General features: G+C 44.4%; 1 protein-coding gene across 1 annotated transcript; it reads right to left on the reverse strand.

Annotated features, from left to right (window-relative positions):
• Positions 1-418: 418 nt before the first annotated feature.
• On the reverse strand, positions 419-22,155 carry CD9 (CD9 molecule). Its single transcript, XM_087766107.1, has 8 exons — positions 21,973-22,155; positions 10,166-10,268; positions 7,210-7,307; positions 5,925-5,999; positions 3,983-4,075; positions 3,306-3,395; positions 1,456-1,539; positions 419-762 (listed from the first exon to the last, which is right to left on the reverse strand). The coding sequence occupies exons 1-8, from the start codon at positions 22,036-22,038 to the stop codon at positions 697-699; spliced, it is 675 nt and encodes a 224-aa protein (XP_087622233.1). The 5' UTR covers positions 22,039-22,155; the 3' UTR covers positions 419-696.
• Between the last annotated feature and the right edge of the window lie 173 nt (positions 22,156-22,328).

The following is a 22,328-nucleotide window of genomic DNA, read 5'->3' on the forward strand; positions in this document are numbered from 1 at the left end:
AAAGCCCAGCTGGCTCCAGGGTAGAGCCCAGCCTGTTTGCATCAAAGTACCACTGTCCACAGTGTGTGTGTATATATATACACACACACACATGACAATCATCCTTTGCCACCCTGTATGAAGACAACAGTAAAAATGTTACTGCTGTAACATTTTAGGAATATAATTAAGAACTGCTTTTGTTCACACACACCAAGGAAAGGAGGAATGACGATACCTTCCCTAACATGCTCTGGCAGTCATCTTCTCCATTCCTTGGAATTCCCCTCAAATATGGCATTGGCACAGGAGTTACTTCCTGCTTGATACTAAAGCCCTAGTGATTTAACACTTAACATGTTATGCAAGTTGAACTCCATGCTATGCATCAGACAGCAAGATTAATAAGCATAGTAAAATCTTCTCTCCCCAACAAAGATACAATACATTTTACTCTTTATTATTAAGTATCAAATTGTCTCCAACATAAATTACATCCAAATTACATAAGTTTCAAGAGTCAGATATTTTATGTACAATATTTGTCTTGAGTCAGATATACCTTTATCATTTTAACCTATAACAAAAAGCAAACCTACATCAGTAGCTAATAAAGCATTAAAAAGGTAACAAATATATAACTTTTTAGAAACGCTTTCAGAATGCTAAAGTTAATGACAAAGATTTTATAGTGCAGCAGTCTTGGGTGTTTTATTCTTAGACCATTTCTCTGTTTTTGCGAATAGCACAGCAGAGAACCATACTGAATATCATGCCGAAAATCTGTAAAGAAAGCAAATGCGTTAGAAATCGGACGATCAAAGCACATTCTATCAACATGGGGACAAGCACACCTGCTCCTCCTGGCCCAGAGGCCACATTAAGGCTTTATTCTGCAGTTTGTGTCCCTGCCCTCCCTTCCCCTCCACCCCCAAATTTCAGCCCATTCTCATGAATCCCTTTTACCCTCAATACTTCAAAACATATCAGCTATAAACCACTGCCATATCTCCTAATAAATCTTTGATCATCCCAGCATATTTGCATTCATGTCATACTTTCTACCAGAGAAGTCAAAAAAGTGTGAATTTTCTTACTAGCACTGTTATTTCAGTTCCCTAGCACAGTCTGTAATTTTTATAAAGGAAACAAAAGTAAGGATCCCCAAGAGATATTAGGATTAAGAAGTGGGCTGCCAACATGACCAATACGTCTTCACCCTATATATCACGCTACCAATACAACTTCACCACTGCTAAAACTACAAGGCGGCAGATCCTAATCCAAAGCAGAAGCAGGGAGGTCCAAGACACCCCACCCTCTGCGCTGCCTCAGGGCCCCACAGCACACACCCTGATCCTGCTGGTACCTGTCATTAGTGGAATGGGCTCGTAGACTGCCATACCAGGCACTATTCAGACTTTTGCTGTAAGCACCCCTTGGCCATACAGCCACCCTCTACATCTGGAAACTCACCATTATTACAGCAATGCCAAGGCCAACTGCTCCAATCACATTCAATTTTGAATTGAAGACATCATCAATGGCAGCAGGGCATGACTGAAAAGAAGCAGACTGTTCATTAGCATTTCATACATATGAAAGGTTTGTTTCTGCTTGCTTGTTTGAGCTCAAATCTGCCAACTGCTACACCTTTGACCAAGTCTGCTTGCACTAGAGATGAAGACTCATCTTTTGAAAGCTGCTTTGAACTGGCCTTCATTTTCACATCTTTAAAGAGCCAGGGATGCAGGGATGTTCCAACACAAAAGTTGGTGGAGAAGTTTAAGTCTACTCTTCAAGTACCTAAACCTCTTAACTGCACCTTGGCTACAGCAGGATTCCTTTCTGAACACCTGCAGTTGATCAGGTAGATCAGGACAAACAGCAGTTGTACCACGCTTGGCTTGTTACTAATGGCTGTCAGCCTTTAAGTTGCTGTATTGCTCAGCCCTTCTCAAAACAGATTTGAAGCTACTCTTGATATTTCCACTTGCTATTGTAATTTTGCAGACACCTTATGAACACATGGTGCATGGGAATAGCACGATTTCTTGAGCTGCATGCATACAAGCTAGGCTCTGGGTAGATTCATAGAGGTGCCAGTTTGAAGCTCCCAGGACAATGAATTACCATTGCAACTAAAGAAAAATTTAAGTACAGTCCTTTCCCCAGCAAAGACACATGTAGCTGAGAAAAAGAACAAGGAACTTTTACAGAGGTATAAATCTTTAAGAGCCTGGTAGCTGGTCAAAGTCTCATCCCAGCTCCTGTCCTACTTATTCCAGCAGCAGACTACAGTGAGCTGCTGAAAACTTTCTTTAGTTGTTCCTTATGTAGCCCAGAAGGAAAGACTGAATCAAGGATTAAACAGATCAGCCACACCATTATATCCCTTTCATCTTGTAGTCTATCTACTGTTTTTCTACAGCTGGGACTAGGCCATAAACATATCAGAAGATGAAGTCAACAGATGAAGCTAAAACATGCTTAGCAGAACAAAAGCAAACAATAAAACCTGCATGCTGTCTCAGCTATTCCCATACAGTCTAACTCAGATTGTATGGACGGGACTAAAGATACAGTCTAAATAAAGATTGAAATGTCTCATGTGGTCAGATATTTGAAGGCACAAGTAATGTGAAAAAAAAAATGAACTCATTAATTGAATTCCCACATTATTTTCTATGGGAAGACTCTTGCAGGCTGTCTTGGAGCATGAAGCAAGAGCACAAGACAGCTGTAAGAAAAAGAGGAAAAAGGGGTAGTTAAGAACTATACAAGATGCCTCTTCTCTGTGGCATACAGGCACCTTTGCAGCAACACTTCAACAAGGGTATCGATTCAGAGAATTAGCTTCACAGTTACACTCACCTAAACAGGCCACCAATGCATTACCCGCCTCTCCTTTTCCTTGCTAAAACTTCAGACTTGCTCCCACCCCATGCTCTACTTCTCCCTAACCAAGAGGGGACGCAACAGCTCTTGTGCAGCACCAGGAATGTGCCCTGGCAATAGGAGGAGCCAGGAGAACAGAGCACTCTAGCATTTTTTCAGGTGAAGTTTTGGCCTTACGCTGTCCACCACGCCAGTGAGTCTAGTGACACAGACTGCACATTTCCTGTAAAGTTCAGATTTCCTGCTGACCCTGCTTGTTCTTTCCACAGTAACAGTACATTGATTTTCCACAACCAGATTGATGATAGAGATAGGTTGCTAAGTAGTGTGACATGGGAATTTCCCATGGAGTGGAAGGGTTTATTCAGAAACATGTTTCTCATTCTACTCATTGGGCAGAGTTGTTGGTGAATTAAGTCATGCTTTACCACTACAGAAAGCGACTCAACCATGCTCTTCTTTGGACAGGTGTCCATGAACTGCTGCTCAAGAATTCCTGTAACACCACAGCAGTCTAGCTACAAGAGAACACAGGAAAAGAAAGTCAGGTTAAATAATCCTTATTTTTGCTCTGTGTTTGGTAAAAAGGAGAAATAGATTACATTAGGTTTTATTACAGACCTTATGCAAATTTGGTTAGAAGTTCTGCCAGTGTGACTGCTATAAACATAATTTTAAAAAGCCTTTATTGCATTAAAGGACAAGATTCTGAAAGGAAGAGCTAGATCTCATTAAGCAGTCACCCACTAATTTTGGTGACAGCTTGTATTTCTTACAGACACAACAATGAACTCCTCAAAAATGCAGGTATGCATACTATGGTACCTCTAGATCAATACTACAGATCTAGAGTTTTCCAGCTCGCTTCCAAGTTTGTTTAGGAAAACAAGAACTAGTTCTATGCATTTCAGAGGCTGAGGGACAAAAAGGGATACTGAATTCACTGATACTATGCAAAAAAGATCTTCTCTGCAATTTGTTACTAATACTCCTTTGGTTTCTTCTAGTTAGTAAGATACTAGGCTTGTACTGGGGACTGGATGACATTGAGAACAGCATGAACAAGCTGCAGTACTGTCTAGTTTACATATAACCATGTACTTACAGCAAACTGAAATGCTTTCAGGGTGTCTCTGGCAGCTGGTTGAGATCTCTTTCTATAGGTTTCCATGTAGAATTCCTTTAACTCTTCAGTAACCTACAGGACAGCAGAGTTGAAGTGTATTACTGTGTTACCTTAATATTAATTATGGAAAACTTATTTTGCATAAGCCAGTCGTTAAAAATTCTGCAACCTACGATACCCATCCTTTTGACATGTAGAAATAGAGGGTGGAAACAGAGGGTGGACAGCATTTCTCACCTGAATGGGTGAGCTTAACTGGTACACTCACCTTAAAAGCCACTCCTAAACAGATAAGATTCAGTTTCCCTTCCAAAGCTCTGAGCTTCTAGGAGGAGTGAGAACCAAGTCTTTGCCCATCAGTTACACAAAAATATTCCGTATTCGTTTCTGTACCCCAGAAGTTGCTATATTACCCTGGTGTATAATACAAGCAGAAAAGCAACCCTGATTAACAAGCACCTTATTTTCAAACAAGACCAAATCTTGACTGCTTGTGAGGGGACAGCCCAGATCAGTCATGTTTTAGATGCAGAAGCATTCAGCCCATAGCTTACCCAGCTCCTATCTAGAAATGGTAAAGCTTCACTGGTGGCCCACTTCGCTTCACAGCTCAGCCAGGTACTGGCTGGAGGGCATCTCCAACATGCAACAGCATCTTGATTCTGGCTTCTCTGCTACAGTCTCATTTTTAAATATTACAGTTTAATTTCTTGCATTGTTTTGTTAGAATGCATCTTCTTCCTCTCCCCCAAATTTGCTGGGTAATCAGGATTTGACTGGTACTGGTACAGATTTCAGTAGACTGCTAACTTTCTGCAGGCACAGTCATAGAATCCCAGAATGGTTTGGGTCAGAAGGGACCTTTAAAGATCATCTAGTCCAACCCCCCTGCCATGGGCAGGGACATCTGTCCTGACACCAAGTGGGGCAGGAGTGTTGATCTGCCTGAAGGCAGGAAGTCTCTACAGAAGGAACTAGACAGGCTGGATCGATAGGCTGAGGCCAACTGTTTGAGGTTCAACAAGGCTACATGCCAGGTCCTGCACTTCGGTCACAACAACCCCATCCAACGCTACAGGCTGGGGGAAGAGCATCTGGAAAGCTGTGCAGTGGAAAAGGACCTGGGGGTGCTGCTTGACAGCCAGCTGAACATGAGCCAGCAGTGTGCTCAGGTGGCCAAGAGGGCCAATGGCATCCTGGCTTGTATCAGGAATAGCGTGGCCAGCAGTACTAGGGAGGTGATAGTGCCCCTGTGCTTGGCACTGGTGAGGCCGCACCTCGAGTACTGTGTTCAGTTTTGGGCCCCTCACTACAAGAAGGACATCGAGGTGCTGGAGCGTGTCCAGAGGAGGGCAACGAAGTTGGTGAAGGGTCTAGAGCACAAGTCCTATGAGGAGCACCTGAGAGAACTGGGGTGGTTTAGTCTGGAGAAGAGGAGGCTGAGGGGAGACCTTATTGCTCTGTACAACTCCCTGAAAGGAGGTTGTAGCAAGGTGGGGGTCAGTCTCTTCTCCCTAGTAACAAGCAACAGGACAAGAGGAAATGGCCTGAAGTTGTGCCAGGGGAGATTTAAATTAGATATTAGGAAGAATTTCTTCATGGAGAAAGTGGCTAGGCATTGGAACAGACTGCCCAGGGAAGCGGTGCAATCAGTCCCTGGAAGTGTTCAAAAAAACATGTGGATGTCGTGCTTAGGGACATAGTTTAGAGGTGGACCTGGCAGTTGGGTTAACAGTTGGACTCTATCTCAGAAGTCTTTTCCAATCTTAATGATTCTATGATTCTATCTTTCACTAGGTCAGGCTGCTCAAAGCCCTGTCCAACCTGACTTTGAACACTTCCAATGATGGGGCATTCACAACTTCTCTGGGCAACCTGTTCCAGCATCCCACCACCCTGCCAACTTTTAAAAGCAACCTACCTTTTCTTTATTTGCAAATCCCCAGATTGCAGCAGCAATTTCAAGGGCAAAAATCACAAAAAGGAAGAGGAAGAACTAGAAAAGAAAGACCACATCATTAAGACTACAGCACCACAAAACAGCATCACACATGTACTACAAGCTTGTCCAGTCCCCAGCATCAAGCCTTGTGGGAACTGTCACTCAACCAGGTTCCTGCTGGAGGTCTGGAACGCTGGTAAGACTAGGAAAAAGGACACACTGCACTGGGTCAGCACTTCTTCCCAGGAGCGTCAGAAAGCCTGGCAGTGTTTTCCAAGCAGAAGTCCTCCTTTTTGATCAGTGTTAATTAAACCCAATCATCTGTTAACTCAGACCTTGAAATTGCCCAGGTCACTCAAGACACATCGCAACAGCTAGCACCAGTTCTTTTCTCTGGTTTGTAACTCCTCTTGCTGTAGGAGTCATTACTTAATACCTAGCTGGCCACTAACTCCCAGAGAGCTAAAGGTCACTTTTGTTGTGTATCCCATAAAATAGAAATAAAAGTGTCATCTCTGTTTAATTGACTACCAGGTCCAAAACTCTAGTACAATTTAAAGGCACTTTAAAGAGAGATATTCAGAATTACAACAAAGAGCTGGAGGCATCATTTTGCAAGAAATATGTGAAATTAAAGTCTTCCATAACATAGAAGGGGAATTGTTCTTTCACCAGCTAATAGTAGCAGTCTTTTATTAACTAAGTCTTCTGGTTATTTGGATGAGTAGTTCCACAAGTGTACAGATGTGCGTGAACCCAGTAAGCTCTACTGGCCCCTCCAGTCTGAAAACAAAGGGGTTGCTCTCCAATAATTGGCTTGCAGAGCAGTTGTCAACTAGAAGAGCTCATCCTGTGATTATGAACAGTAGAGGCTTGTTGTTGCAAGGATCAAATACCACAGTTCTGGTCTCAAAGACTGAAGATTGCACAGCCTTCAGAGTTCAGGGCAAGCTGTTTAATAAATAGCATTACTCTTATCAAGATTTAGTTCTGTGTTAACACATACTCCCAGTCTTGATACTTCAAAGTCTGAATATGTCACTAACTCCCGAAGTCACCCTGTACTGAAATACAACATGGACGCTTGGATTTAGGGCCAGAAATGGAAACTATATTTAACATTTTAGCATTATGTATGTGACCATGAGTTTAAACATTGTGGAGCCAAAACAATCAGCATCTGCTGCCCTTTAACTGCATAGTAATATTTTCCTTCCTTTCTCATCACGCTGCTAAAAATTTAAACACTACTCTGAACACTTACCAGGCCAAGCATACATTGAGATTCCTGCAATGCACCACAGCATCCCAAAAAACCAACCAGCATCATAAGTGCGCCAGCTCCAATAAGGATGTAAACTCCTAGGGAGGAGAAAAAACAGACATGTATACAGGCTAGTTGGGACCTCAACAGCAAGATATAAAATTAGTTGCTCCACAAGTAGCATTTGTAGCTTTTGCCAAGGTTTAAGTTTATTTACTGAGGTGTTCCAGGCAAAAAAGGCTGTGCTTAATTTTCAAAGCAAACACATCTCAACACTTGTGGGGAAATGTACTGATAAATAAAAACTTCAACTTGTAACAGTTAATGTGTACCACTACTGCAGTTTCAGAAGTTTTCAAAAATGGGCAAAATAAAGCCATCTAAGACAAACTGCAAGACATTTTAAAACCAGCTCACAGCCAGTTACCAACTTATCTTCAGATGAAGAGTGTGTTGCAGTTAGAGACAGCTGGAACTAATGATTTGTCAATACCTGAGAGACTTCTTGAAGCATGCTACCTCTAGAAGTGTATTAAAAGGCATCATAACCTGTCATAAAGCTTTAAATGCTTTCCTACCCTGCTTTTCCATCAGGAAACACTGAATTATTCCACCAGTCATGGCAGTACAAGTCTACACTTCAGCTGCCTAACTCAACAGCCTCTCTAACTACAAGAAACTCAGCATCTTGTGCTTTTGCAAAAGCAGATACTTCTTCAAACCATATCAAGTGGCTGAGCCTGTAGACCATTCTGCCCAGAATTTAGGTAGCAAGTGTGCTGGAGCAGAGGGCAAACATTTCTGGGCTAAAAGACTCCATTTATGCCCAGTCCTCTCAAGCTTGGGAGCTGCCAGCTTAAGCATTGCACCTGCTAGCTGCTGAGAGCAACAAGATGGAGTGAGCAAAACAATTCCCAAAGGATGGCAAGAAAGTATTATTGAGGTGGTGAAATATGAGACAAAGAATCAGCACAAAGCATGTAGAATTAGTATGACATTTCTATCAATATAGACAGAAATACAGTTCTGGCCTTCAGAGACCAAATCAATACTATTTAAAGAAAGCCATAGGTAAGCATTTCCCAATTATATTTTCTAAATGCAAACTGGTAAGATTAGCTGCCAAAATAACATCTACTTGATTAAGCATATGTAAGTGATTAAGCCTGACATTTCTTATCAGCAGGAAATTCCGGCACCCATTTTTACCCCAGCTTAAACTTTTTCCATTTTGAAAAAAAAAAAAGTCCATCAGAACCTCTTATTCCAGTTTGTTTTCAGTAGTATAGAAAGCTTTTGAAGTAACTTGCTTTGTTACTAGGTACAAACTGACAGATTCTTTCTATTTCCTATCAGAAACTGCAGTCAGTAACTACTCCCAGAAAAATTAGTTAAAACGGTAATTGCTATTAAGCTTTTTTAAAAACTCAGTTTAACCTACAGAGATTTCAAGCAGGTTTCACTGCCTGCATTCAGCCAGTAGCTTAAGTATCATATCATAAAACTTTCATGGTTTAGGAAGTTGAAGAGTTGTTTTAGACTACCCAAAATAAGACTTGTTAAATATTCAGCTAAATGGCTAAGTTTAGATTTCTGTTCCCTTTCCAAGGTCCAGTTAAAAGTATATGGAAATCTTCCTGGCAACCACAAGAAGACAATTTGCTACCATGCCAGCACATCATGGGTGAAATACAAGCTTTCTCACAGGTAAGCCACCTGCATGCCTGTGGCTTCTTCACAAAGTCTCACAAGCATTTCAATATTCCCAGCTATGGTCTCTAGCAAGCCTAACTCATCATTCCTAACAGTACTCCCTGTAGGCACAGGCTACCTTGGTACTATAAGGCTGCAAGTGTGAGTTGCACCTCCCAGCATGCCTTACACCATCTTTACTGACCCTTTAAACACCAGTTTGGGTGTTGTGACAGATCAAGTAGCTCACCACAGGAACCAGTTTTCTTGGTAAGAAAAAGACCAACCTATCCACACTGTGGATGGCTAACGAGTGATGCCATACAGGAGAGCAAATCCAGGCGCTACAGGGATGTGAAATATGTATGTATAAGGATTATCCAAATCAAAGATGACAGACATGTACATAAGAAAGGTACATATTTGAATTTGTTTTCTTCCCAATTATTAGAGGTCTTCAAACATACCCACTTGGTTTCAAAAAGTGTTTGAGCACCTACAGGTGCCAACAACCAAAGAAGCATCTGTTCTTCTGCCCAAGCCTAAAAGTGGCTGTAGAGATCAAAATCTAACATACAGGATAAAACCCAATTCAGTTAGGAACTCCTACGACATTAGAATAACAAATTGAAAACATGCATGTTTGTCCCCCAATTGGTAATCTTGCAAAACAGAATATATCAAAGAATAACTTCTATCTGGCCTAACTGAAGCTACATTGATCTAGGTTGCCTGTAACAGTTGCTCATATAGACCAAGATATTTGTGCATCCCTTCCATTATGTTCAGTATAAATAAGCATACATAGGGCTGTAAAAGTTCTCTCAGGAGAGATGAGGTGATAGAGCTGTGGCTTGGGGTAGCTGGTCACTTGGGGGGGGGGGACAGGGACAGAAATAGTTATTCATGCCATCTTTGACTACTCATTTATTTATATTGTGGGAAGCGTCAGGAAAAGACATCCTCTATGTCTGCCAGGAGTCCCTGGGACTACAAAACACTTACCCAACAGCACCCAAAGAGGAACTGCAGGGTTTAAGCTAGGAAAAAGATGAAGTGATATACAATGCATAAGAAGCCAAGAAACTGCTCGTGTGACACTGCTGCTGCCTGCATGAGAGCTCACAGAGGCTGGCCCCTTTCCCCACCAAGGCTGTTTAGGACTGTTTTGTCTTTAGCCTTCAAAGAACACAAAGGTTTCTAAGCAGTCTGAAGTCAGGGCACAAAAGTGTGATCTATCACGCTGAGCCATCTCCTAGCTTACCTGTGTAAAACGTCGTGTTGTTGGATTCCAGTTCAAAGATGCTTTTGGTCTGTGAATCAAACCGAAGCCATAGTCCAATTGCAAGAACTGCTGTCCCTGCAAGCTGTAAGAACAAGTAAGCCTTGTTAAATAATACCAATTAATACATTTACCCTTGCATTAGTAACAACATCAGAAGTAAACACAGGATACAGGTCTGTTATTTAAAGAGGTGGTGACAAAGAACCAGCATAAAAGGACGGGGATACCAAAACAAGAACAAACTTAGTTCCTGACATGAGGCATCTCGTTTATAGACACGTCTACATATTAAACTACAGCACACAAGAACAATGCCATTCTTGTTCTTTACTGAAAATAACCAAGGTTTACCAAAACACTAAGTGTCAGTATTTCCACTGACCCCTCCACCCATTGTTTTATTCGGAGTGATTAATGACATTGCACGGCTTAGTGATCTTAAATCTTCACACTGAAAGACAAGTGTAATGCAAGAAAAAGCACCTTTAAGGCCAGCTAGAAGTTTTAGCATATTAAACAGACTGGTAAGAGTTCAGTGTTCTGCAGTATAGAGTTTAGAGTGGTCTTTCTTGCAAAACAGGATAAAACCAATCCAATAAGTCACTGCACTGACAGGAAGGGGAAAATACAGGCTGCTAAAATAGCAACATTTCTGTGTGCTGATCTGGAACAATACCATCAAACTTTAGATAATATTTAGTTTTATTATATTATTGTCTGTGTGCCTCCAGGTTCCTTTTAAAATCAGTGCCTGTGTTTGCAGCAAGTTGTTGTGTGTATAAATTAGCTTCTGAATGAAACATCTGGCAGAAGGCATTGGAGAAGTGTTGCAAGAAAGAGGGAACTGCACGCTGGTAAGGCAAATACTAACAATTTGCTTTGAACAGGCTGAATTGTTCCTGCTTTAAAAAAGAAAGCCTGTGGTCATCTTGCATACAAAAACAAAAAAGAAACCAGGACAAACTAGAAAGCTGGAGAGTATGCTTCTCAGCTCTTCCTTCTCTCCTTTGAAGGCCTTTTAACTACCAAAAAACTCTACAAAAGTGAGATGAGGACAGAAATTGCAGCATTGCAGCAGACATTAAAAATTTAAACTTAAGATTGAGCAATAAGCTTAGAAAGTCCGGAGCTTTGGTTAGGCTAAGCAGGCATGAAAAGAAGAAGTAAAGCCTTATCTCTGATAAGAAGTTCCTTCTAAAAGGGAACAACATTCTTGATTTGCCTCCAAGAACTGGAAAGTGTTTACTTTAAAATGTTAATTTTCAGGGAGAATATGGAAGGAATTCCACAGAAAACACCCAACACCAAGCCTGACTCGCCCTGCCCCACGCTCTCCCCACAGGGAGAGCCCAAGAGCCCCTTCTCCCTGCTATAGGAGTGCTTGCGTGCACTGAAGGCAGGCACAGCCTTGCTGCCCATGGCTGCCTTTGCTAACCTCCTCAGCTTGCTCTTCCAAAAAAAAAAACAAACAAGGAAAGCTTTGAAGATTCACCCAGGACAAAGAGGATGGAGCTAAGCAAGGGTTTAAGGGAAGGTATACCCCTTGTAGCTTCTCAGCAGAAAGCATCCTAGCTGAAGTGTAAAGGGCTCAGGTATCAGTGAAGGAAAGCGAGAGGTCAGCCATGCCAGAAAAAACCAGCATTTCTTGTATGGCAGGCACCTGACTCCCAAGCCTGCCTCAAAGAGGAGCTGCAGGGTTTTAGCTGGGAAAAAGATGAAGTGATATGCAATGCATAAAGAGCCAAACCCAAATGGTGGTTTCCAGAGCGATGCAAAAGGCACTTTGTTGGTGTCGGAGGTGCATAGGCCCAGGCTTACTCACAAAGTGCACAGCAAGAACAAAGCCTGCACGTACCTACTGCTTTCCTTGTTAGGGCTATGCTGACAAAATAACTTTAAGTTATGCCAAAGAACCTTGGTTGTATATGGTACGTCACAACAGCGTTATTATTTCAATTTATTGTGCCACCGCAGCACCCCAGGGGAAGGGAGAGATACAAGAGGACTGGCAGAGAGAAGGGTTGCTGCTCTACCCGTGCTCACTGCTACAGCATCACTTAAAGCCTTTGCAAACTCATCCCACTTCAGTGCCTCAGTTCAAAAATCAGAAGGGCTTAGTGATGGGAAAAAACACACATTGCTTCTAGCCTACAGTTAAGACACCCAGTATTTAATAATACTCTGTTTGAGACTCACTTTCCTGGGTCATCAAACAGTCTTCAGCTTTTATACGCATCCAGATATGCAGCATTAGGAGAGGAAACCTACAGCCTTTGCTTGTTTTGCTAGGAACTCATGAATTGCAAAGCCACAAGCCTGAGCACACCCAGCTGTCTGCCCCTACCTATGTTTGTGGTTTGACAAGCCTCAGCATTCAAGTAGAGAGCTTGGGACAGTACTGCAAAGTGAACAGGGCACAGCAAAGGACAGTAAAACTAAAACCCAGAGCTGATCCCCCAGCAGACCCTTAAGGCCAGACTATTCAAATTGTGAAGAATCTCTAAGCCATACAACAACTGTGTAGATAATCTTACAAGTCCAAAAAAAGCAGAAGGCTCAGTTAATGATCTCTGAGAAAGAAACTGGTTGGTTAACATTAGGGAGAGCTGATGTACTTAATATGTCTCCTTTTAAAAAACAGACTTAACTCTGGGTGGTGGTGGTGGGGGGGAAGGGTAAAGCATCATGTTTTCTCCTTGGGAAAGCAGTCATCCTGTGAAAAAAGTTATCATCACAGGGAGGCAAGAGACTTACGGGATCACAGAACAGTGATAATACTTGATGTCAGTGAACTGCTCCAGATCACTAAGAAAACCCGTAGCATTAAAGTGATAATTCTCTCCATAGTGGACTTGGGGGGAAAAAAGCAGCTCCTTCTTGCAAGAAAGTGACTTTTTGTCTTGGTTTAAGGAAAGCAGACTTGTGTTCTCAGTTTGTGCTCACAATGTCCACTGATCTAAAAAAAGGCAGTTTTAAAGCAGAAGGCAAGACAGTAATTTGAAACTTCAAGTTTTTATCAAAACAACCAGAGACTAGGCCACCAAGGCCTAGAGAGGAAGAGGAAGAGGCCAGCACAGCCCCACAGGCACCCACTGCCTTTGGCAGCATCTCAGCCCAACTGGGCAGACTGGAGGCTGGTACACAGCCACCCCTCTGCTCACCAGTGCTACACCCGTAGGTTTTGGCAGCCATGTTGGGGCACTTTTGATAGCTGTTGTTTTTCCTTCCTGGGAAAGGGGTGCAAGCCTCCCCTGCCCAGGCTGTGTGGAAGCAGATTCCCTGAAGAGCTAGTTGTTAGGTTTTTAATCTAAGTGTTTTCCCAATCTAACAGACCTGTTTTGTCATAGGAGTTGAGTAATACAGGATATTTCTAAGTAGATCTATCCTGTGCTGAAAAAGAAATTTAACAGAAAAAGAACAAAACTGTTTTCTTGAAGCTAGTCACTTTGTGTGCACAAAAGCCTACAAAACTAAGAAAAGAGCAGGGTTGTGTGCTTATGAAACATGTACATAATTTCTGTAGTAACAAGTATAGGAAAGGGAACTCCGAAGACAGGTGGGTTGTTTTTTTTTTTTTTTCAACCAATCTGACCAAAACATGGAGTTAAAGGGGTACTATTCACTCACTGCATTGAAAAAGTTTGTGGCAGTGATTCTCTTGTGCATGTCCTGGCACAAGTATGCTACTGACGTCCCTGCTCAAGCTAGTGCTAGCAAGGCTTCTTGCGTTTCCCTTAACCACTACCAAGCAACTTATAGCTCCCAGCTTATTTCTGCTTGACTAATCTCTATTCTGCAGCTGCAATGGACATATGCCAAGCAAGGGTAAAAATACCTGGTTATTCCTCCTCTAGTCCTATGGAGGCTCCTTGGGTTTTGTTTTTGTTTTTTCATCACATGCAAATGTACCCCCATTGCCTCAAAGGCTCTACTCCTGCATACATCTTTCTGCCTGTTACAAGAAAAAAAACTTCTTTGGTCTGTCTTCCTTTCCTACACAGCTCTGCCCCTAGTGAGCCTCCTCTGCAGGACTTCCCTCCTCCCACCCATCCAGCCCCACACTCTGACAAGTGCCTTCTCTAAAGTCAGCCCTTCCCATTGCTCTGGTCTCCCCCTTGTAAACTACATGGTTTTGCCTCTGAGCATATCTAAAGGTGTGTTCTGGTATTTACCTTTGACACCCTGCATTCTTTTAGCCTTCCATGTGACAAGAGATAACTGAAAGGATCTCTACCACTGCAGATGACAGTTGCTATATACTCGAGATGAAAAACAACCCATCTATCCTGGAGGCAGAAGCCATACAGAACCCTCTGCCTTCCTCCCCTCACCATACTTGGCTAACTTCAGCATGAACTTGGAGCATTCAGTGCTGAGACATGCTATCAAGCAATTTCCACAGCATTTTTTTTCCCTTTAACACCTGAGGTTTCAGAGATAGGGTCTCCTAGCAGAAGACTTGCACCAGGAATCATTAGATTTAATGATACTCCACTTCCACAGGATGGAGGCAGGGATAGAGAAGTGAGACATTGCAAGAACTCCCAATACATGGGTCAAAGGCTGTAAGAAAGCCTTTGTACAGGAAGCTATAGGTTCTGCTATTTTAGCACATTCAGGCCAAGCTTACGTGCAACTTCCATCAAGTTTTGGCATTACCTCTAGCAGAAGGTAAGTCAATAAGTAGAAATATGGTAGAGTCAGTCAAAAATAAATACTACTTTCAGTGTTGTCAGCTCAGCATTCCATCTAACAAAATACTGTTATTTTTTTTCTTCAAGTAAGAAGGTATGTCAGGCTCTGCATGACTGTTTCTTACGTAGGTTTTACCGAGGGTGTACCAAGAGTACACTGAAAAAGCCACTAACTTCTCTTCACCTCAAACAGATAAAAACTTTTAGCTAAAATTCTGACTCAGATCTTCCATTGTGTAAGACGAACAACTTTTCCCTCACTGTGCAAGACAGCATATGAACAAAGCCAGAAACATATATAACGTTGCAAAGCACACCGGCAAAGAAATTGGGAGCATTATGAGAAGCAATGAACTCTGTTTCTGTCCTGTTACCTGCTGGTACTCTATAAATAAAAACCCATAAACAGTAAGTACAGACAAGGCTCAACATCACTCTAACCCCTTAATTACAGGATTAGTGTTATCCATAACAGCACAGGTTTTCAAACCTCTGGGAAAAAAAAAAAGCTTTCCTAACAGATGTGCAATGAGTGCTAGCAGTTATATAAGAAACTGCAGCTATTTCCAAACTCCTTTGAGAGAAAAAAAACAGTAGACTGGAAAGGAAGTATTTTCTTTCTGCTTAAGCTAGTTTCAAGAACGTTGTGGGCTAAGTTAATGTCACAGCATTTATTGCCATAAAATGGTGCTCCAGTACAGTAGGAGCAGCATTACAGAATTCCTGAACCACTCCCAAGACTAGTGCCCATTTCATACAAGTTCCTATTCAGAAGCTGGTTTACTATATTTGCAATTTAAATTGCAAATAGGAGGTAGGACTGCTAGAACTCTAAGTACAAGTACCTTCATATCAGGTTTCTCAAGGCAACATCCTCCAACTCCACTCCTGGCTTTACAAGACTTACTGGAGTTAAAATACATTGAACTGAGCCCAAGCAGCATTTCGATTCCTATTGTGCAGTCAGCAACTAAATCAGTTGATTACAGAAAGCAAAAGCAACTAATTCCTGTTCCTTTTGTATGTGCATGCATATATACATACACACATGCATATTTCCCTGCCCATCCAGCAAGTTCTCGTCTCCACTTGAGCAGAGAAGACCCTCTGCAGAGTCAGAGTACTGAACTGCTACTGCCTGTTCCTGGTGCAGCACCAGCAAACGAGATTATGGCTCCAGAACAAAAAACACAGATATCTTCAAGTTACAGAAAGAAAAGAGCCCTGCTGGTCTAATCTTACTAATGTTATTGTAGCAGGCACTCCCATAGACAAATGCATTTGCTGATAAACAAAACACAGAAGAACGGAGAGCCCAGACAAGACACTTGCCTTATAGTGTAAAGGAGCAAGAAAATAATTGCTCAAAGACTCAACATGAACTCTGACTGCATGCTACAGAACTTCTTTGCCTATAATACATTAAATTATAAATATTAGCAGCAGATGTCTTTGTATTCCACAAAATTCACAAGGGAAAAACCCAGCATTTAAGTTTAATGATGCAAGCCCTTGCTTTTGTTCAGCAGGAGAAATCCAGTGGGAGAACACGCAGGCACATGCTTGGTACCCAGGCCATGCCAGGCACTTGCCCAACATGCACCAAGTTGCTCAGAGCCAACAGTTTTATTGGAAAAAGACTTTGTCACCAGGGCCAACAAGCCTGAGCAAACCCAGTGAGTTAAGGGAGCTCAGCTAGAGGTAGTCACTCATTACACAATTCAAGGTAATCAAGCACGTGCTCGCACCAAGGTTGTTCAAAACCAGCTTTGGTAAGACCACTTAGGTGTAAGGCGCATAATGTGATGTTTCCATTGCCTCTTGCCAAGCTTGAGTTGGCTTGGTAGAAAAATCTTGATATTACTTCTGTATCAGCCTCAACACTTCCCTCACCGACCCCAATTCAAACCCCAAACTTGCAAAAGCCTAAAATGGTACAGCTTTCATTACAGACCACACCAGAGATGCCAGGGCCAGTACTAGTAACCCTCAGACAGAAGAGCAAACAGACAGGGTAAACCCAGGTGGGAGTACATCAGCCCCACCAAAGAAGCACAACAGCAGTGAGGAACTTGGTGTTTGCAGCAATAGTTGAACTGAAGCCAAGATGCAGCCACCCCTCAGAAGGGACTGGATCACCTAACTTACTCATCTACTTAAGTGCAACAGTAAAAACCATTCCCTACAAGTTAGACAGTTGCATGCAATGCTTAAACCAGACTTCAGAGGCATGACAAGCATTTCTAGCAACCATCCACAAATCCCCATACCTGCCAATCAGGCCACAAGCATGTTTTAACCAAAGCTCTGGAGTCCCAAAAGTTTGAGGGCATCATGCTTAGTGAGATATATGCCTGGTCTGGCCTTACCAACTGGAGAAAAGCCATCAGACCAGTTACCCCCATAATCTAGCACAGCATCCTACAAGAGGGCTCCTCAGGAAGGGTATCAGAACAGGGCAGAGTAGCATTTCCCAGGACTAACCTCCCACTTCACATGTGGAGCGCTTACAGGTTGTGCAAAGACACAGACAGTACCTTTGGAAAAGAAAAGTTAAGGAGGGCTGCCAAACACTGCATTCATTGGGTACCCCTTGAACTGCATACTCCACAATACCTGCTGGGGAGAATGCACCACCACTGTGTGCACGGCCACAACCTTTTCCAAAACTTCCTCTTCTCAGACTTAATATCCCTCAGTTCTTACTCACTGACTCTTTCAATACAGTCAAGCCCTGCCTACTACCTGGCCAATTGTGATCCTAGAGACCTCTAGCATGTTTCCCCATCTGTTTCCAGGCTGAAGAATCCCAATTCACTCAGCAGTTCCTGATAGCAGAAACCCTCCTCTTCCTTTCCCAAACATTACCAAGCTCTGCTATGTTCCTCTCAAGGCAGGCAGGAGAGGAGAGCACCCCACAGCATTGCAAGACACCAGCACACAATGGATTTATGCAGCAGCACCATCTTTCTGCTTCTCTTGTTCCTTCACTTCTGAAGCTGGTTTTCATCTGCTGCTGCTGAGCACCCACCTGATGCTTTCATGAAGATACCATAGACCCTTTTCTCCCAAAATTTCATCCCTCTGGCAGCAGATGCCCCTGAGCCAACTAGTTTGTAACTCCAGGCTGCTTCCTGCTCCTGCCTCCCACACATTACTTGATGCCTACCTTTGGCAAGTGTCACTCTGCTTTGTCATGTAGCCTGCTACGTCAGCATGCACCCATCTTCATCGCTCTGAAGAACGGATGCTACTCAAGCACCTGACATGTTACCTCACATGCTATTCCAGATTAGGTGGGACTGTACTGACCACCACGCAGTTTGCTCCTGCATGCCAGCTCTGCTGGTTCTCTCCATCGCAAGAGAGCTCTGCCTCATCTCAGCCCTGCCTCCGCTCAGTCAGCGATTTCATCCCTGATAGGATCTTACTCCAGGACTGCTTACTTTCCCTAAGAGCCTTGAGATTTTTCAGGAGACATTGAAAAAGCAAACTAATACTAACCAGCACTCTTTCTGTCCAAGATTCAGGCTTTGGAAGGCTTCAGAGTTAACAGCTTCACAAAGTCTGACTTCCCCTTAAAGCAGCCATTCTCTCTTCCTCAGTGTCACATCTCCACGTGTACATCAACTTACTATTTCAAGAACCTTCTCCTCTGCCTATTCCAGAGGCACCACATGTGCCACACTCTACATAGCCTAGAATAACATAGAACAAAAACCCCAGACTCAAATTCACTGCATTCCAGCCCTCTGACACCAAGGTAGGTGGTGAGCAAGAGGTTTTACCTAATCACAGTGCATTTGTAGCTCTGAAGTAACTGTTGTGTGACCCTGGCAAGTTGTTAATCAGCATTTGCTGTTGTTGTTTCACCACTTTTTCATTGACAGGTCAATTCAAGCCTGTGAGGGATTCAGAGTCAAAGATGGTTACAGCAGAGAACTTCCCCAAGGTCTTCCCCAAGCACATCCAGTAAGAGAAAGTCCCACAGAACATCACTCCTAACACACGTTTACACCTGACGGGTTACTGTCTGTAAGGAGGCCCTGGGAAGCTCCCTGGTCCTAATGTGTCTGAAGAGGGATATGTTAGGTGGGTTTGCTTTTGCAAGTTATACCTAAAGCTTTCTTTTGGCTAGCCTTATTATATTTTTTGTATTTGCCCCACCAGCATTTATGAACATTTATCTCCTTCCTTTGGACACAGCTTCAACTTTTTGAGAGTTTCCCAGTTTTTGTTTTAATAACCTCCTATACCCAGCTGCTTCACTCCTTCTGCTTCCTCTTGCCCTCACTCAAGTCTCTGATGGAGGCAAATACATGCCACCTGACATGCAATCTACAAATACCTGCAGGTTTGCTGCAGACCATTTAAATGCCTCACCTGTCCTTCTTGAGGTAACTTATTTTAAAGAAGGGGTATAAACTTGATCACAGCTTCACAGGACCTTTTAGCTGCTCTTGCTCAAGGAGGTGCACTAAATCTAACTACATCATTGTCACCATTCCTGAGTAGCACTTGGGCAATAGGACCCCACACCCATGACCTACTCAGAAGCAAGAAAAGGCTTGTTCCTCCTCTTGTGGGGGTTTCCCAAGGCCAAGAGCCAGTCACTGATTGTGCCTTCAAGTTTAGGATCAGAATTGCACTCAGGCACAACATTTTTGCTCAATTTATTTCCATTACTTAATGGCCTTTTCACACCTCCAATGCCATAAGAAACATTAAAGTCTTCTTTCTTATTAGGGTTGTTCCTGTCCTCTAGTGCTGTCTGCACCAATACACCTTCTCTTTACACTGTTCATTGAGGCTTAACAGCCTAAAATGGCCCAAGAGATTGCTGCTTTATTCCTCCATAGAGGACATGAGGTTCACTAACACCATACTTGAAACTCCCCTTTGACAGTTGTAGTAGGGCACAGATACACGTAGTGAGCCCTGAGAGTCAAGGACTACTGCAGCCGGTCTACAAACACACTTATCCCTGGCTAACCCCACCTGCTTGTATTTACTGCCTCTTGGTGCTTCCAGCCACTTGTCAGGACACCCCAAGAGGAAGAAGTATTCATCCCCCTTTAACTCTTCTTTCTCACTTTCTCTTCTTTTCCCCACATCCTAGCCAGGTTTAAGAGAACACAGCCATCCCCTGGGAAGGCCACTTGAAAAGCTGCATCCTCATGTCTCCTCTGGGTACCAACCCTACTTGGGGCAGCAGCACCAGCCTACATGTGGTACAGCCCCCTTCCGCACCACCACTCCTCCTCCCCTCCACCCTGTTAACAGGTCAAGCCTGCATCCATGCTTACAGGACACCCAAAGGTGCAAGTAAAGCTTCTGAGCTTTATTACCATGAAACCCCCAAGCAACAGATGCCTCCTGAGCTAAATGAAGAGACACTCCCTGTTCTCAGCCCTAGGGAGCAAAATGGCGACACTCACATTAAGAGCGTCTTTGAGGCAACGCCTTTGCCACACAAGCATTCCTGCACTATAAAATAGTCTGTAGAAAGTCTGTAGCTTTGAAAAAAAAAAATCACAAAGCAAACCATGAATATTTCTTCCTGTCTCAACAAGTGGTTTAGCACCTCACTGACCCACAGGTTTCAGCCAGTGTGTTGTTAGGCTTTTTCTTCTTACCAGCTATAACCCTCCAAATATGACCTGCCTCCTCACCCTCCTGGCAAGTGTCAGGTGGCAAAACGTGCTCTCCTGCACCCTTGTAAAGTTCCTCTGCATAAGTTCCCTCAGTTGCAGCCCAGGTCCGTTTTCTTACTTTGCTGAAACCCATTTGTAAGTTGAGATCACAAGTACTTCATCCGTTAGCATTGCATCTTCCCACGCGCAATACTGTAACCGACTCCAGAAGCAGTTTCTTTACACAGCTCCAACTTAATTTCTCCACATCAGCAGGTGAAAAGGAGTCACACATGCATTTCTCCACTGCAGCAGACAGCTGAGAGAAAATTAGGTTTTTTTAGCCTCACACTTCACACCTACACATTAGGCACACCGACAGTTGTACTGCGTTCCCTGTGTACTTTTCCACAAGGCAGACAATACTAAATTCAGATGTCCACACCCCAAGTGCTTGAGAAGCAGCCATAACCTACCAGTTAAGCCATGCTTTCTGACACTGCCCGGCAAACAGAGACAGTTGTGGCAGAAACCGCACTGGAGATGCAATCTCCACTTGTAATGGTGTGCTTCTACAGATTAAACCATTTTAGGACTTTCTTTACGAAGATCTGAGGCAGAAGCCACAGCTCCAGCAAGGCTCCCACCAAGGTGCGTTCACATACACGACGATCGCAACCACAAGCGCCAATTTGCAAGGAAGTGGCTCACCACCCCCCCTTACAGCCTTTGCGCTGGAAAAGCTACCAAGGAGTACAACCCGCAAGCAGAGTTCCCGGACAAGCGCTGTATGTACTGACGAAGGTAAAAGAAAAAAAAAAAAGAAAAAAAAAAAAAATCACTCTCCGCACCTAGCATCCTCCGACCCGTTAACAGGCAGGACACACAGTCTGCCTTACGCCAACCACGGTCCTACCAAAAATAAATAAAAAAAAAAATAAAAAAAAGCAGCGAGCCGGGTGCAGATCTTACTCGGACACCTCCTGCCGAGTACATGGCACGCAGCACACTGAGTGCCGCAACAGGTAACCGGGCGCCGCCCCCCCCCCCGCGGCCGGCCGGGGCGAGGCGGCTGCGGGCCCCGCGGGGGAAGACGCGCCCGCCCGGGGCCGGGCCCGAGGCCGCCCCCGCGCCCTGAGAGCGGCGCCGAGCCGCTGCCGCCGCCGCCGCCCCACCCGGGCGCGGGTTCCGCGGCTGCCCCAGGGGAAACCCCCGCAGCGTGAGGGATGGAGGGGGGGGGGAGCAGGGCCGGGCACCCAGCCCCCTCCTGCCGGGCGGCGCGGGAGAAAAGGTAAAAAAAAAAAAGAAAAAGGCAAAAACAAACAACGAAAACCCAAGCAAGCCACCGCTCCCAGGACTTCGAACCCCGCTTCCCGCGGGCTCCCTCCCGGGCAGCGCCCCGGGCTCCGCAGCAGGGGGGGGTGGGGGTGTCCGCCGGGGCCGGGCGCGGGTCCCTCACCCAGAAAATGAAGTTGAAGCCGAAGAGCAGGTACTTGATGCACTTGGTGCCTCCTTTGACGGGCATGGTGGTGGTAGCGGCAGCGAGCAGGCGTGCGACGGCAGGGACGGACGATCGCGGCCAGGACACCACCGCCCCGCGCCGCTCCTTAAATCCGGCTCCCCCTCCCGGGTCTCCGCCGGTCTCCCCCCTCCCCGCGGCTGCCCGGCCCCTGCCCGGCCCCCTCCCGCCCCCCGGGCCGCGCCCCGCACCGGCCGCCCAATGACCCGCTCCCCCGCCGCCCCGCCCCGACCCGGCCCGGGGCTTCTGCCGCCCGCCGCCCCGCGCCTCCCCGCGCAGTCGGGTGCTACAGCAGG

This window comes from Nipponia nippon, unplaced genomic scaffold, assembly GCF_047370975.1.
Source record: "Nipponia nippon isolate SJK-2023a ecotype South Korea unplaced genomic scaffold, ASM4737097v1 scaffold_3, whole genome shotgun sequence".
Lineage (NCBI taxonomy): Eukaryota > Metazoa > Chordata > Aves > Pelecaniformes > Threskiornithidae > Nipponia > Nipponia nippon.

Bases quoted from the DNA above. Each gene is read 5' to 3' on its own strand.
- CD9 (XM_087766107.1), bottom strand. From the start codon at position 22,038: ATGCCCGTCAAAGGAGGCACCAAGTGCATCAAGTACCTGCTCTTCGGC. The intron at 4,076-5,924 runs GTAGGTTGCTTT...GCTGTCCTGTAG, and splicing joins GATTTGCAAATAAAGAAAAG to GTTACTGAAGAGTTAAAGGA. The intron at 3,396-3,982 runs GTAAGTACATGG...GTTCTCTTGTAG, and splicing joins TGAAAGCATTTCAGTTTGCT to CTAGACTGCTGTGGTGTTAC.